The sequence below is a fragment of the Macrotis lagotis genome, chromosome 6 (genome assembly GCF_037893015.1).
Source record: "Macrotis lagotis isolate mMagLag1 chromosome 6, bilby.v1.9.chrom.fasta, whole genome shotgun sequence".
NCBI classification, from domain to species: Eukaryota; Metazoa; Chordata; class Mammalia; order Peramelemorphia; family Peramelidae; genus Macrotis; species Macrotis lagotis.
Window position 1 is genome coordinate 203,945,088 of NC_133663.1, and position 15,973 is coordinate 203,961,060.

At 37.4% G+C, this 15,973-nt stretch overlaps 1 protein-coding gene across 1 annotated transcript in view; it reads left to right on the forward strand.

Moving 5' to 3' along the window:
- The first annotated feature begins 645 nt into the window (after positions 1-645).
- The window catches only part of PROS1 (protein S), an 83,279-nt gene continuing 67,951 nt past the window's right edge, over positions 646-15,973 (forward strand). Inside the window, exon 1 of the mRNA XM_074192262.1 lies at positions 646-967. Coding sequence (XP_074048363.1) covers positions 889-967 — 79 coding nt within the window. The 5' untranslated portion in view covers positions 646-888. The remainder of the gene's footprint in view (positions 968-15,973) is intronic.

The following is a 15,973-nucleotide window of genomic DNA, read 5'->3' on the forward strand; positions in this document are numbered from 1 at the left end:
GATGATTTTCCTATCTATTCCCTGTAGCAGTAATTCAGTAGCCTAAATTAAACAACACTTTTGGATGAAAGTTTTAGTCCTTTAATATTGACTTATGCAACCTGGAATGCTTAATTAATCTGAAATTTCAATTTCTTTGCCAGTAATAAAGTCAACAAGTTAGCAGAACTAAAAGAGACCATTTTGTGCAAAATACTGACCTCTACCTAAGTTCAATTTCAAAGTCCATAGAAAGGACTAAATAAATGGGCGAATCCGATACCTATTTTGTTTCCATGAACACCTTACAGGGTATCAAGAGTATTTACAAAAACCAACTTCTGCGAATTACTGCACTTTGCAACCTTTCACCTCCTTATAAACTTTTCTTTGTAGTGAAATCTAGTGATTTCCCAGCAGTCTTCAGCAAATTTTCCCTACTGAAATATGTTTGTTTTGCTTACTTTTAAAACCTTCACTTTACAGTTTATCCCTTCGTGTAACCAAACTTGAGATATGTATGAAGAAATAAAAAGTCAACAGTTTTGACCTGGATGGGAAAAAAAGGAAAGATAACCGGGCTGTTTACTAGATTCACTTTCCCCACCCCCACAAACTCGGTAAAACTTCCTGGAAAATGTCCTGTTTCTGGGATGGATCCTGTCCCACTGTTATCACCCTCCCCAGCAGGGCTAGAGAACTGGGAGCTGGCAACCTCTTCCCTCCCTCTCGCATACCGCTGCTTTTCTGCCTTGCTCTGAGGCTCTCAGACAAAGTAAACAGAGAAGCTGGAGCAGAAGCAAAAGCAGAAGCAGAAGCAGAAGCAGAAACAGAAGCAAACCAAGAGGCAGCAACGCAGATAAGGCAGTGCAGACCACCAGGCAACCTTGGGTGCTGGGCCTTCTCACAATGAGGATCCTTGGAGGGTGCTGCATAGCTTTCATTCTGAGTATCTTTTCCTTGATCCAGATCTCAGAAGCACAAAACTGTGAGTAATCGATTGTATTGATACACTTTCATTCCCCCTCACCCCCTAACCCCCCACCCCAAGCCTGCGACAATTTTGCCAAGTTTCAGGGCTATTTCTTGATCATTTGAATTTTCTCTTCCCGGAATCTTTTCAACAGTGCCCTCAACTCTTATCTTCCTAGTCTGTACACCCAGAACCAAGTAGGTAAGGGGTAAATGTGTAGTCATCTCAAAGGATGTGTGTATAATGTGGGTCGGGTAGGATAATAATTGCAAGCTGGTTTGGAAGAAGTGCAAGGGATACTGGGACTAATTAATAATAATGGAGTGAGGGCACACTTTTTTGTCTTGTCACATCCCACTCTAGTTCACCTTATTTCCCAAATCAGAAACTGAAGTTCCCATTCAGAGCAGGAGTGGGTGTATTCAAACTCTGGAATCTGAGAGCCAAACCTCATTCTCCCTCTTTCCCCCGGCTCACCCTGCCCCCACCAGTATCCATCACAAAACATAGCTCCCTTACCCTTGCCTTTCTACCTAAAATTGTGCAATGCTTGTACTTTGAACTTCTCTTGACTCACATTACCACACTCACTGAAGGCTGCTGTTTCATGCTAACCTCAAGAACAAAAGATAGCCTGTTTAAAAAAAATGTTAACTGGATCACTTGGTACCTCACACTTTAACACTAGGTATATTAAACTAACTAATTTGCTTTCTTGATATGCTTGAAGTAGCTTTCCTTATATCAGTATCTTGAATAAAGTTTCCTAAAGCTATGTGATTTTTCTAATTAGGTAGGTAGGATCATGACTCTCAAAAGTTTTGCTCCAGGTAGGGCAGAAGACATAAACCTTGGATTCTAAAATAGTTTTTGAGGCTTTTGGTAACTAAAAGGAAAAGAATGCAAATTTAGTCATTCCCAAATTAGGAATTAACCATGAATTGGAACAAAACAATGTTAATTTTATATAAATCAGGATAGTTATAAATATTTTAAAAATCTAAATTCAAGAAGTTGATGCAGTTTCTAAGAATCAGAATTGGAAAACCTCAACACAAAATGACTTTTGTAACATTCCTTGACTTTAAAATCTAGATGGAGTTTACATAAGTCAATAAGGATTTGGGGAATTTTCCTGAGAAATTTTTTTTTTTTTTTGCTTTAGAGAGAGAAAAAAACAAAAATCTCTTTCCTTTCCTAAATATTACCTAATTCATACTATTATGAAAATTTGCCTAGCCTCTTTTTCAGGAAAGTAATTGATTCTGAATATTAGATACATAGAAATGTTTCTAAAGATGGAATGCTCATGCTCTTGAATTATTGGCTCAGCTTCCTACTAATTCTCATGCTGGTTGAAATCAATCAAAAGGGTATGTTCTGGTCTTTTCTCATAATTTACTTGAAATGATAATGAAATTATCATTAATTAGTCAACTACCTCTAAGTCTCTACTGTGGTTTCTCTAAACTGAAAAAAAAAATTATTTAGGCAGTTCTGTAGGATGGAACCCTGGGCCTGGAATCTTACTAGCTATGTGACAAAGAACACACCTTGAGAAGGCAAGCAATATGATTTTGATTATACATATAAAGCCATGCAAAACATATTTCCATATCAGCATGCTGCAAAAGAAAATACACACTCAAAACCCTCCAAAAATAATGTGAAAAAAGTATTTCAGTCTTCACTCAGAGTTTAGCAGTTCTTTCTCCAGATGTGGGTAGCATTTTCCATATGGGTGCTTTGGAATTGTATTGGATCATTGTCTTATTCAGAGTAGTTAAGAATTTCCCACTTGATCATCTTTAAAGCATTACTCTTATTGTGCACAATGTTCTCTTGGTTCTGCTTAATTCATTTTGCATCAGTTCATATTAGATTTCCCAGGTTTTTTCCTGAAACCGTCCCCTTCATCATTTCTTAAAGAATTCCATCAAAATCACATATCATAACTTGTTCAGCCAATTCCCAGTTGATGGACATCCCCTCAATTTCTAAGTCTCTACCACCATAAAAAAGCAGCTAAAATATTTTTGTACAAATAGGTTTTTTGACCTTTTTTTTAAAAAAATCTCTTTATTATGTAAACCTATTAGTGGTATTGTTGGATCAAAGGGTATGCAGTTTTTTATTGTTTTGGGTATAGTTCCAAATTGTTTTCCAGATTGGTTGGACCAGTTCATAACTCTGCCAACAGTGTATTAGTATCCCAATTTTTCCACATCCCCTCCAGGATTTATCAATATAATTAAAGATTTCCATGTGAATTCTCCCTCCACTGATGTAAAAACACATTTCTTCCCTCCCCATATACACACACATTTCAGAAAGGGTACATTCCATTCTAGAAGATCCTTCCCTTTCCCTCTCTCACCTTGACTTCTTCCATCTTAAACTTTTCATGCTCATTTCATTTTACCCTCATTTTCTCTTTCTCTTCAAAGATTAATATTAATGGGCAGGGAAGTAGTTAAAGCTGAATTAGGGTTAAGGTTACTGTTATTCATCTGTCATTCATCTGAATGTGAATTCTACTCTCATTTAACCAAATTGGATAAGAGAATGGACAAAAGAAGGGAAAAATAATTAAATAAAAGATAAGAAAAAAGTAAGCCATGTAAGTAAAACTGGGAAAGTAGGGGAAAGTTAATAAATGGGAAAGCAGTTGTTTGTGTGTGTGTGTGTGTGTGTGTTGTAATACAATTTAGGAAAATTAATTGTAAGGGCAAAGTATTTTACTTGGAAAAGGAAAGAGATTAAGATGATCAAAGAAATGAAACAATCTAAATAAACATAGAGAAAATTGCAACCTAATTCTCATAACTTTAAAAGTGAATAGACATAAAATTAAAAAAAAATGAGAATTCTAGGATGAATTTAAAAAGTTAAACTTCATAAGTTATTTACAAGAAATAACCAAAGACAGATATACTTACAATCTGAATAAAAAGCTTCAAATTTTTTTTCCTTTTTTTACTATGAATCAAGTGAATTCAAAATCACTACAGTTTGCAATCATGCTATCAGAAAAAGGAAAAATAAAAATCCACAATACTGATGTAGAAAAACAAAATTTTGCTTAAAAGAAGCACAAGGAGCAAATATCAGGACTAAACATTTATTGACAAAATGACATTGCCTTCTAAATTAATAAAGGAAAAATTAACCTAATTTCAAAAGCCTTAGATAGTAACACAATAATAGCAAGAGATTTTATTCTTCCTCTTAAATCTAGAGCTTTCAGAAAGATTGAAATCTCTCATTCCTTTGTCTCTAATTCTGTGTCTAACTCATCTGTCTCTCTCTCTCTCTTCCCATCCTCCCTCTCCTCCTCAATTTTAATCTTGCCTACCTATTTTTCCTCCTCTACTGCTTTCAAACATGATCAAATTTCCCTCATCCTATAATCCCCTCAAACTACTGTCCTATATTTCTTTTCTCTTTGTCAAACCATAGACAGAAAAAGTTGTCTACAAATGCTGCCTCCACTTCTTTTCCTGTCACTGATTCATAAGCTCTATAGTCTAGTTTTTGACTTTTATCATTCACTTGAAATGATTCTCTCCAAAGTTACCAATGATCTCTTAACTGCCAAATCTGAGGTCTTTTTTTTAAGTCTTCATTCTCTCCTATTTCTCTGAAAATTTCCAGTCTTGCATCCCCAACTGTTCCTTAGACATTTCAAAATTGTTGTTCCAGGGTAATCTTAAACTCACTATGTCCAAAAAATTAATTCATTCTTTTTCCTTTCCCAAACTATCTGTTCCTTCTAACTTCTTCATTATTGTGCTGGGCAATACCATCCACTCAGTCACTCAGGTTTGCAATCTATGTGTTTTCTTCTACCTCTCTCTCTCTCTTTCTCTCTCTCTCTCTCTCTCTCTCTCTCTCTCTCTCTCACTTCTCATATCAATTTGTTGTCAAAGTCTACTGATTTTACATTTATAACATCTCTTGTGTACTCACTCTTTTCTCCTCCAGCTTCTTGCTACCCTTATGCCTGCATTGTTGAAAGAACTTTATGGTTGCTCTCTCTGCTTCATTCTATCTTCCACATAACAGTCAAGCTTATTTTCCTAACTCTCAGCTCTGACCATTCTCTCCCCCTATACAGTAAACTGTGCTGTCTTCCTATTACTCTAAGACCAAATATAAATATCCTCTAAAGCCCTTTATAACCTGACCCCTTCCTGCTTTTCCAGTTTTCATCCCTCCAGTGACAATGGCTTCTTTTCTGTTCTTCAAAAATAAAACTCTATCCTGACCTCAGATATTTTCCCTGCTTTTTTCTCAACTCCTAACTTCCCTAACCTCCTTCAAGTCTCTGCTAGAATCCCACCTTCTGTAGGAAAACTTTTCTAATGCTCTTTAATCTTAATGTCTTCTATTTGAGACTTTCTCCAGTTTATTATGTGCTCCACACTGCAAAGCACTGGGAATACAAAGAAAGGCCAAATAGCCCCTGTCCTCAATTGAGGAGACAATAAGCCAACACTCTGTGTACATATGTCCTATGTAATAAAAGTTCTGGTATTGAAGGGAACAGGAAAAGTCCTCTTGCAGAAAATAGGAAATGAACTGAAACTTGAAGGAAGTCAGGGAAACCAGGAGATAAGACAAATAGAAATTGTATTCTAGAAATAGAGTTGATAAAATGCATGGAATTGGAGATGGAATATCATGAACAAGGAGGAGCAAAAGCAAGATCTGAGTCACTGGAGAGTAGATGGAGGGGGAGTAAGTTTAAAGAAGACTAGATAGGTAGGAAGAAGTCAAATTGTATATAGCTTTAAAAGCCAAAGAGAGAATTTTATGTTTGATCCTGGAGGTTTTAGAGACCCCTAGGACTTTACTGAGTAGGATCACAGCACTGCTAAGTGGTGGATGCACTAGAGTAGGAAGACCCAACAGAATGTAATGGCAATAATCTAGGCATGAGGAGGAGAGAACTTGTACTAAGGTGTCATCTATGTCAGAGGAGGGAAAATGATATACATTAGAATTATTGTAAAGGTAGAAGTGACAAAACTGGGCAACAGATTGGATATGTGGAGTGAGTGAGGGTATTAGATGACTATGATGTTGAGAAACTGGGTGATTGAGAGGATGGTGGTATCCTCAACAATATTAGAAAAGCTGGGAGTAGGGGAGGAATTTTGGTGAAAGATAATGAGTTTCAGTTTTGGACATCTTGATTTCAAAATATCTGCAGAACATTTAGTTTTTGATGTCCAATAGGAAGTTGGAGATGTGGGACTGGAAGTAAGGAAAGAAGGTAGGACTGATCAGAGACTTATCTGCATAGAATTGTTCATTAAACCATAAGATCACCCCGTGAGGTTATACAGAGGAAGGAGTACAGGGTCCAGTACAGTACCTTGGAACAACAGCTATGGTTTGATAGTATGACTTGGCTGGAGATCTAACAAAAGTAGTAATCAGGTAAGAGGAAGATAATAAGAGAGAAATGTCATGAAAACTTAAAGAAGAGAGCTTGGTTTATAGATGCAGAGAGGTCAAGAAGGAAAAAAAAATTCTTTAAATTTTACAAATAAGAGACCATTGGTAATTTTGGAGACAGGAAAGTGAATGAGGGATAGAGCTCTCTATTCTTCTCTTCCCTTGTCTCAGCAATGAATATCCTATGAAGCTTGAAGCCAGACTTCAGTGTTTAGAAGTGAGAGTGAGGAGAGGAAGTAGAGGCAGTGGTGAAAGTTTGCTCAGGGAAGGTAAGCACAAAAGAAAAATTAGATATAGGAGTTATCTAATAGAGATAAGTAAGAGTTGGCACATTGTAAGGGCTAAGTAATTATTTATTGGATCCTAGACTAATTGGTTGGTATATACCTGAAATTAATACTGGAATCACTAAACAAATTATAAATTTGGGATTTCTAATAAATATGTGGATATTGTTAGAAGGGAAGGGGAATTGTTCATCCTCTAAATCTTCACCCCATTTTTAAGTATATTGATTAGAATATAACATGTTTATTATTAGAATATTTATTAGAATAGAGTATATTTGCTATTAGAATACCTTTATTAGAAGAGGGATAATTTTTATGTAATCTCCTGCATAGAATTCAAAAGAGGATTCATGTGATATATATTTATACACACACACACACACACACACACAAATCATCATCCCTTCCTGAATTCTGGTCTTTCACATCTTAGTCACAAAAAGCTTATCTGAAATAAGGGGCTTATTGTCTAGAGGCTTTTGATTTAGTCTAGGTTTTCAATCTCTCTATGTCTTCTGCTTTTATCTTACATGACTGGCTAAGGAAAACTATCATAAGTTTCCTCCAAAGTATTTATGATTTCCCAATGAAAGTCAGCATGTTGCCTTATGCTCAAGTAAAATATGTCTCTTTTTTTATCCAGACAGCACATTTCCCTGTTCATTATCCATCCTGCTGGAATTAAACATATAACAAGGATCAGTGGCTTCAAGTTTTCTTTATATAAAAGAAAAAAATGATAGTGATGAAAGAACAAAGAGCAAAGAGTAAGGAAGTACCTTTTGGGGAATATATGGCAGATAGTATTAACACTACCAGCTCAAAACATCTTTTTTTAAAAACTTTTTAAAAAAAATTTCTTTATTTAAGGTAATAGGGTTAAGTGACTTGCCCAAGGTCACAGAATTAGGCAATTATTAAGTTTCTGAGTCTGAATTTGAACTCAGGTACTCCTGACTCCAGGGTTAGTGCTCTATCCACTTCATCACCTAACTGCCCCCTTACCAAATGAACTTTTTTTTTTAGGTTTTTGCAAGGGGTTAAGTGGCCTGCCCAAGGCCACACAGCTAGGTAATTATTAAGTGTCTGAGACTGGATTTGAACCCAGGTACTCCTGACTCCAAGGCTAGTGCTTTATCCACTACACCACCTAGCCACCCCTTCAAATCATCTTATTATAATTTAGGTTCCATTCCTTTCTAAGGTGAACAGGGAGGAGTGGGTAATAGGGTGGAGTAATAGGGAAGAGTGGAAAACAAATGGAAGTGACTTCTATGCCCATCCAAGGAAAGTGAATGAGGGCTAGAACTCTCCACTTTTTTCAATCAGTACTCCAGACACATTACCATATCAGTATATCAGCACAGAAATTGTTTTGGTAGCTACAGTAATGGGAGAGACTGGTCAGAATCTTTGTAGGAAATATCAGTTGCACACAAACCTAGAGGTCTAGATCAGGATTTCACCTTAAATTGCTTCCATGTGACTAAAATGGAAAATTAACTCCAAAATCCAACTTTTTTTTTATTAATTTTGCTAGGCAATGGGTGGTCACACAGCTAAGTAAATATTAAATGTCTGAGGCCAAATTTGAACTCAGGTCCTACTGATTCCAGGGCCAGTGCTCTATCCACTTCGCCACCTAGCTGTCCCTACTAAACTCCAACTCATGACTTGGTTCAACTACTTTAAACTTCATGTCCTGGAGACATTGTGACTCAATCTGTCTTTTTTTGTTTGTTGTTTTTTTTTCAATCTGTCTTAAGAAGAATTATCATTCCCTTTCTTGCCCCAAAACATTTTCTTGGGGGGGAAAAAGAAACACAGATTGAGACCGAATCTTGGTAGGGGGGTGGTGGAATCATAGGATCATAAAATTCTCGATTTAGAGCTGGAAGGGATCTTACAATCCTACTCTCTCCTCATTTTGAGGATGAAGAAAACCAAACAGAATTAGGGATTTGCCCAAAGACAACCACCTGTATCTGTCAGAAACCAGACCAAAACCCAGTTCCCTCTGATGTCAATGCTAATTGTCTATCCATTATCAAAATTTTTATAAGACTTTGTTCAAATAAACTAATTTGTGGCAGATGGGTGGGTTGTGGGAAGGGAAGCAGAATGGACAACATTCATTTAGTCAGGAAGAGTGTGAGAATTGCTACAAATGGTGATCATAATAGTAGTTCTTTGAAGTAGAATGCTATAATGGATTGACGTAGAATGGTAATTACAGAATTAAGAAGGGACCTCATTGACCATTTAGTTTGAATCATACTTAAAAGAATGCCCATGATTATATATCTGACCAGTATTAATAATCAAAAAGTCTCATTCCATTTGCTTATGTACAATTTTTCTCCAAACTTAATTCTTTTCAACTTCCCCTCATTGCTCCTAGTTCTGCCCTCAGTGGCCAACCAGAAAAGGTATAATTCCTTTTCTTGCAAATATTTGAACAATATCTAGCTGAAGGCACAATAATTCAGGTTATGGTGGAATATAAAGAATTTATCATCTCCTTATTCTTTTAAAGCATCCAATAACTTGCATTAACTTTTATGCAGTCGCATCATATTACTAACCCATACAAAGTCCACTAAAAACCCTAGTTTTTTTCATTTTTTCAACTGTGGTCATATTTTCAAAACTTTGTACTTGTAAAGTTGATTTTTGTATCCAAGTAAAGGACTTTATATTTATTGTCAATGAATTTCATTTTCATATTTAAACACAGTGCCCTGTTTAGACTGTAAAATCTTTTTGGGTCCTGACTCTAGCATGTTAGATATCCATACTAGCTTTATGTCATCTGCAAATTTGATGAGCAGCTAGATGGCACAGTAAATAGAGTGTATGTAGGTCCTGGAGTCAGAAAGACCTGGGTTCAAATTTGACCTCAGGCACATATTTAGGCCCTGGCTAAGTCATTTATTTCCTCATCTGTAATATAAACCAGAGGAAAATATGCCAATCCACTCCAGTATCTTTGCCAAGAAAAGTCCAAATGAGGTCACAGAGAGTTGGATGACTTAACAACAAAAATGCCATCTATGACTGATCTAACCAGCCGGAGAACAATTTGGAATTATGTCCATAGGCCTTTAAAATTGTGCATACTCTTTGACCCAGCAATAATAAATCTGTAATCCAGAGGGATCATAAAAAGGGGAAAAGACTCATTTGTAGAAGAATATTCATAGCAGTTCTTTTTTGTGGTGGCAAAGAATTGGAAATTGAAGAGCTGTCTGTTAATTGAGGAATGACTGAATAAATTGTGAAATATAAATGCAATGGCATATTATTGTTCTATAATATATGATGAGCAGGCAGATTTCAGAAAATCCTAGAAATACTTACAAGAACTGATGCAGAGTGAAGAGAGCAGAATCATATATACTTCAACAACATGTGTGATAATCAACTGTGATGGACTCTTGATGATTGCTCTTTTCAGCAATGCAGTGATCTAAGAAAATTCTAAAAGACTTGTGATGGAAAATTCCATCCATATCAAGAATCTGAATGCAGATCAAAGCATACTGTTTTCACTTAAAATTTTTTTTCTCTTTCATGTTTTTTTCTCTTTCATTCTGATTTTTCTTTCACAACTTGACCAATATAAAAATATTTGTAACATGATTGTCCATGTATTGACCATATGAGATTTTTTTTTGACTTAAGGTGGAGGGAGGGAAGGATGAAAGGAAAAATAAATTGAAAAAATAAATTTCAAAAATCATCTTTACATATAATTGGAAAAATAAATAACTATTTAAAGATGCCATCTATTCCTTTATACAAGTTACTTATAAAAATATTATGTAGCACAGGGTCTTGCCACAGATTACTGGTGAACTCTGTTGAAGCCTTTCTTTCTGACATTGAACCAGTAACAACTCCTTGTGTCCAGCAATTCAGATTAGCCATTCTGAAATCCATCCAATTGTATTATTGGTTAGTTCACATACAGTATTTCCAACATTTTTATAAGAATACTATGAGATGATGCAATTGTGTGAGATAAACAATGCTCACATGAATCAAGACTCTAGAAGCAGGAAAGGTTTTTTTATTTCCTTGTGAGGAAAGGACACATCCCATTGTGAAACAGCATCAGAGAGTGCTGATGCAGGTCATTTTATAGTTATTGATAATACTACCTCTGGGGGTCAGCTAGGTGGTGCAGTGGATAAAGCACTGGCCCTGGAGTCAGGAGTACCTGGGTTCAAATCCGGTCTCAGACACTTAATAATTACCCAGCTGTGTGGCCTTGGGCAAGCCACTTAACCCCATTTGCCTTGCAAAAACCTAAAAATAATAATAATAATGCTGCCTCTAAATTCTGTCTTATCCCGTCATTGGCTGGTGAGATAGACTCACAATCTTTTCATTAATATTACCCAATTAGAGCAGAGCAAATTCAATCCTCATTATCCTAATTATTCATAACTCATCTCTATCCTATTGGAAAGTTACAGTTTTTAATCCCTTTTTACCATAATTATTCATAGCTTAATCTATACCCTATTAAAAGTGATGTTCTACAAAACCTCATCATGCATTTCCTTTGACCAAATCTGGAGACATTCAATCAGAAAAAGAGTCAATTTAATTATTCTTAAAATTACATCATTTTCAGGGGGGCGGAGCCAAGATGGCGACAAGAAGGGATGGAGTCTTAGGAGCTCTCTGATAAAACTCATCAGCTAAGGACTCTAACTAAACTTTCGAAAGACAGAACCCACAAAGGGACACAGTGAGGCAGTTCTCCTACTCAAGGTAACCTGGAAAAGAGCAGAAAGGCTCTGCTCCATGGGCTCGGAGGGGCGGCCCGCCAGAGGGATGGCGTGCCAGAGCCAAAGAACTTCAGCCTCCTGGAGGCAGCCCCAAGGCTCTGGGAGTCTCAGCTCATAGCAGCGGGGAAAGTCTCCTGAGCTGTACCCTGGGGAGCACTGGGTACAAAGTGGGGAAACAGCGGGGGACCTCTGCCAGAGCGAGCACATGGAGCCCAGCCCTTGGGGCACACAGCCAGCAGCTTGGTCTTTCTGCAGCCCAGAGCCCGAAACAGAAGTAGGTGGAGCCGGTAAGCAGGTGCCCCCAGGGCATGAGCCCATTGAGCTGAGGGGGGGGAGTGAAGAGCTCTATCCTCTGCCCCTGGAACAGGATTCTGGGGCTCTGACACATTCAGATCCTGATTGCAGTCTAGGCCCCCCCATAGAACAGCAGGCCCCCCCCCCCCATCTCAGCCCCGTGGCAGAGGGGGGTGCTTCTGGTCATTCAAAGACCAGGAGGGAGGACAGAGCCTCACACACTGAGACCCTTGTGGGAGTGTCCCAAAAGTTCAGGAAGTACCCCAAAACCAGGCCCAGGCTGGGAAAATGAGCAAGCTAACAAGAGGAAGACCATTGAAAAATATTTTGCAAATGAGCCCAAGAAGGATCAAAATACTCAGTCTGAAGATGAGGAAGCACAAGCTTCTGCATCTAAAGACTCCAAGAAAAACAGAAATTGGGCTCAGGCTATGACAGAGTTCAAAAAAGACTTTGAAAATCAAAGGAGGGAGTTGGAAGAAAAACTGGGAAAAGAAAGGAGAGGGATGCAGGAAAAACATGAAAATGAAGTCAGCAGCTTAGTCAAGGAAATCCAAAAAAATGCTGAAGAAAATAGCATGCTAAAAACCAGCTTAGGTAAAATGGATAAAACAGTTCAAAAAGTTATTGAGGAGAAGAATGCTTTAAAAAGCAAAACTGGCCAGATGGAAAAAGAGATAAGAAAACTCTCTGAGGAGAACAAATCCTTCAGACAAAGAATAGAATTCAGGGAGATTGATGAATTTACCAGAAATCAGGAATCAATACTTCAAAACCAAAAAAAATGAAAAATTAGAAGAAAATGTGAAATATCTCATTGAAAAAATAACTGATATGGAAAACAGACTTAGGAAAGATAATTTAAAAATTATTGGAATACCTGAAAGTCATGATCAGGAAAAGAGCTTTGACATCATTTTCAAAGAATTGCTACAGGAAAATTGCCCTGATATTCTAGAAGCAGAGGACAAAATAGAAATGGAGAGAATCCACCGATCCCCCAGAGAAAGAGATCCCAAAAAACCAACCCCTAGGAATATTATAGCCAAGTTCCAAAACTCCCAAGTCAAAGAGAAAATATTACAAGCAGCCAGAAGGACACAGTTCAAATATCATGGAGCTACAGTCAGGATCACACAGGACTTAGCAGCAACTACACTGGAAGCTCGTAGGGCTTGGAATACAATATACCAGAAGGCAAAAGAGCTTATAATGCAGCCAAGAATGAACCACCCAGCAAGGCTGAATGTCCTCTTCCAGGGAAAAAGATGGACTTTCAATGAATCAGGGGAATTTCAAATGTTCCTTTTGGAATGGCCAGAGCTGAACAGAAGGTTTGATCTTCAGATACAGGACTCAGGTGAAGCATGGAGATTGGAGGAGGGGGGGAAATATGAGGGACTTAATGAGGATGAACTGCATGTATTCCTGCATAGAAAAATGACACTGATGATACTCACATGAACCTTCTCAGTTAATAGAGCAGGTAGAGAGAGCTTTTATAGTTGAAGCACAGGAGAAAGCTGAATTCGAAGATAAAATATGGTGTAAAAATGGAGTCAATAGAAAAAAAGGGAAATGGAATGGGAGAAAGAAAAAGGAGAGGAGGAATAGTCCAAGATATTTCACATAAGATTTTTTTTTATTACAATGACCTATTGCAATGATATGGAAGGGGGGAGGCAAGGGGGAATGAGGGAACCTTTGCTCTCATCAGAGATGGCTAGGAGAGCAAACAGCAGATATACTCAATGGGGTATAGACATGTGGAGTAAGAAGGAGGGGGGAGCAGGGGGAAGGGGTGGGGTTGTGAATAAAGGAGGAGAGGATGGACCATGGGGGGAGAGTGGCCAGATATAACACATTTTCTTTCTTACTTCATACAAGGGGCTGGGATTGGAAGGCCTGCCCAGGACCATAGGGCCAGGTGGATTCTGGGCCTAAGGGGTGGTATGGGGGCTCAGGGCTTCTTGGCCCCAGGACTAGGGATCTGTCTGCTGAGCCAGTCAACGACCCTACAGCAGAGTCATAGTGAAAGGAGAGAGAAAATAGAGTACATGGTAGTGGAGAAATAAGAAAGGAGGGAGTTGCAATCAACAGTGGCAAAGGTGGAAAAATACGGAAGTAACTTCTGTGATGGACTTATCATAAAGAATGAGATCCACCCATGACAGAGTTGTTGGTGTTGGAACAAAGACTCAAGCACATTTTTTGTTATTATTATTTGGGGGAGGGTGCAGGGCAAGTGGGGCTGGATGGCCTGCCTGGGGCCACGTAGCAGGGTGATCTTTGGGTGTCTGGGGCCGGATTTGGACCCGGGTGCTCCTGACTCAAGGGCCAATGCTCTGTCTGCCACCCAGCCACCCCTACTATCATTACTATTTTATTTTATTTTGGGTCTTTTTTTTTTCTTCTTTTTGGTTTTTGCAGGGCAGTGGGGATTGGGTGGCTTGCAATGCCACACGGCTGGGTGATGGTTGGGTTTAGGATGCTGGATATGGGCTCAGGTGCTCGTGGCTCCAGGGCTGGTGCTTTGTCCATTGTGCCACCTGGCCATACCTACAATTATTACTATTATTTTTTTTTAATTTTAATTTTTTTTTCTCTTGCCTTTACTTTTTTCGCCCTTGCAGCAAGTCTATCTATATTTATGGGGGAGGAGGGGTATTTTGTTTACTTGTAAACAAGAATATTTTATTAATGTAAAAAAAACATTTGTACAAAATGAGAATAAAAAAATAAGTTAAAAAATTACATCATTTTCAAGACTATGAAAAATAAGACAATTTTTACTTCTAAATAAAGAATAAGAATAATGTGAAAAAGAAGTGTATTCATGAGAAGACTATACTGAAGGTTTTTCTCACCACCTGTGCATAAGAATTTTCTTTCTATATATGAACAACAAAACCCAAGGACAAGAGATAGAGAAATTCCATTTAAAGTAACTGTAGACAACATTAAATCCTTGGGAATTTACTTCCTAAGGCAAAACCCAGAAACTGTATGAGCAAAGTTTTCATGAGGAAACATCACAGAAGGCCATCTCTCACACTTTGGCAAAAACCTTGCTTAACAGCTCTTTTTGTAGTGACAAAGAATTGGAAATTGAGGGGATGCCTATCAATTGGTGAATGGCTAAACAAATTATGGCACATGAATACTATGGAATATTATTGTTCTATAAGAAACCATAAATAGTCAAACTCTAGAGAAGCATGGAATGACTTAGGGATCTGATGCTGAGCGAAGGGAGTAGAGCCAAGAGAACAATGTACACATCAACAACATTATGAGATGAACAACCTTGTTGGAAGCAACTCCTCTCGACAGTCCAAAGAGCTAGGACAACTGTATTAGTCTGGTAGTAGTCTATATTATCCCCATCCAGAGGCAGAAAACCAAAACACACAAGAAGAAAAGCAAAACACCCCTACCAAATCTGATGAACACTTTATAAAAATTCTCATATATCTCTTTCCCTTGATCCTAATTCCTCATGCCAAAGGTTGCTAATTTATAAATGTTTAATAAAATATGTATGTAAAATGTTAACCCGACTGTTCCCTACTGGGGGAAGGAAGGGTGGAGGGAAATTTTGTAACTTGTAAATATGCATATACAAATGGATGAAAATAAAAATTAAAATTAAAAAAACACTAAAAAAAAATCTTGCTTAAATTGGGTCCATAGTATTTTTCTTATCTGCATTTTAAAAATCCTTACAGAAAAGGAAATAAACTTAGCCTGACATGCTTGCCTTTGATAAAGACATGCTGACTTTTTGTAATCATAGCACCTACTATATATTTTATGATCTGATCTAGAATTTATTTTTAATTCTAGGAATTGGTCAAGATTACTGCAAAGATCATTTTCTTGGCAGAGAAAACAAAAAACAAAATAAATCTTTGTTTCCTTTGCTGTCAGGCCCCATTGTTCCATCTACCTCAAGTACGTCCTATCATTTATTTAATTCTTTTTTTCTCATGATGTTACTTTAAAAACAAGTTTTGGTATTTCTAGTTTTCTTTACTAGCCTCACTCAAACTGTTTTAGCATTCATAATATTATTGTTAGAGAATTCTAGAATATTCTCATATTCTTCCTCTGTTAACTAACTTTTCTTTCATAATCTTCACTTTTTAAAAAAAAATCTAAACTGGTTAATGAGT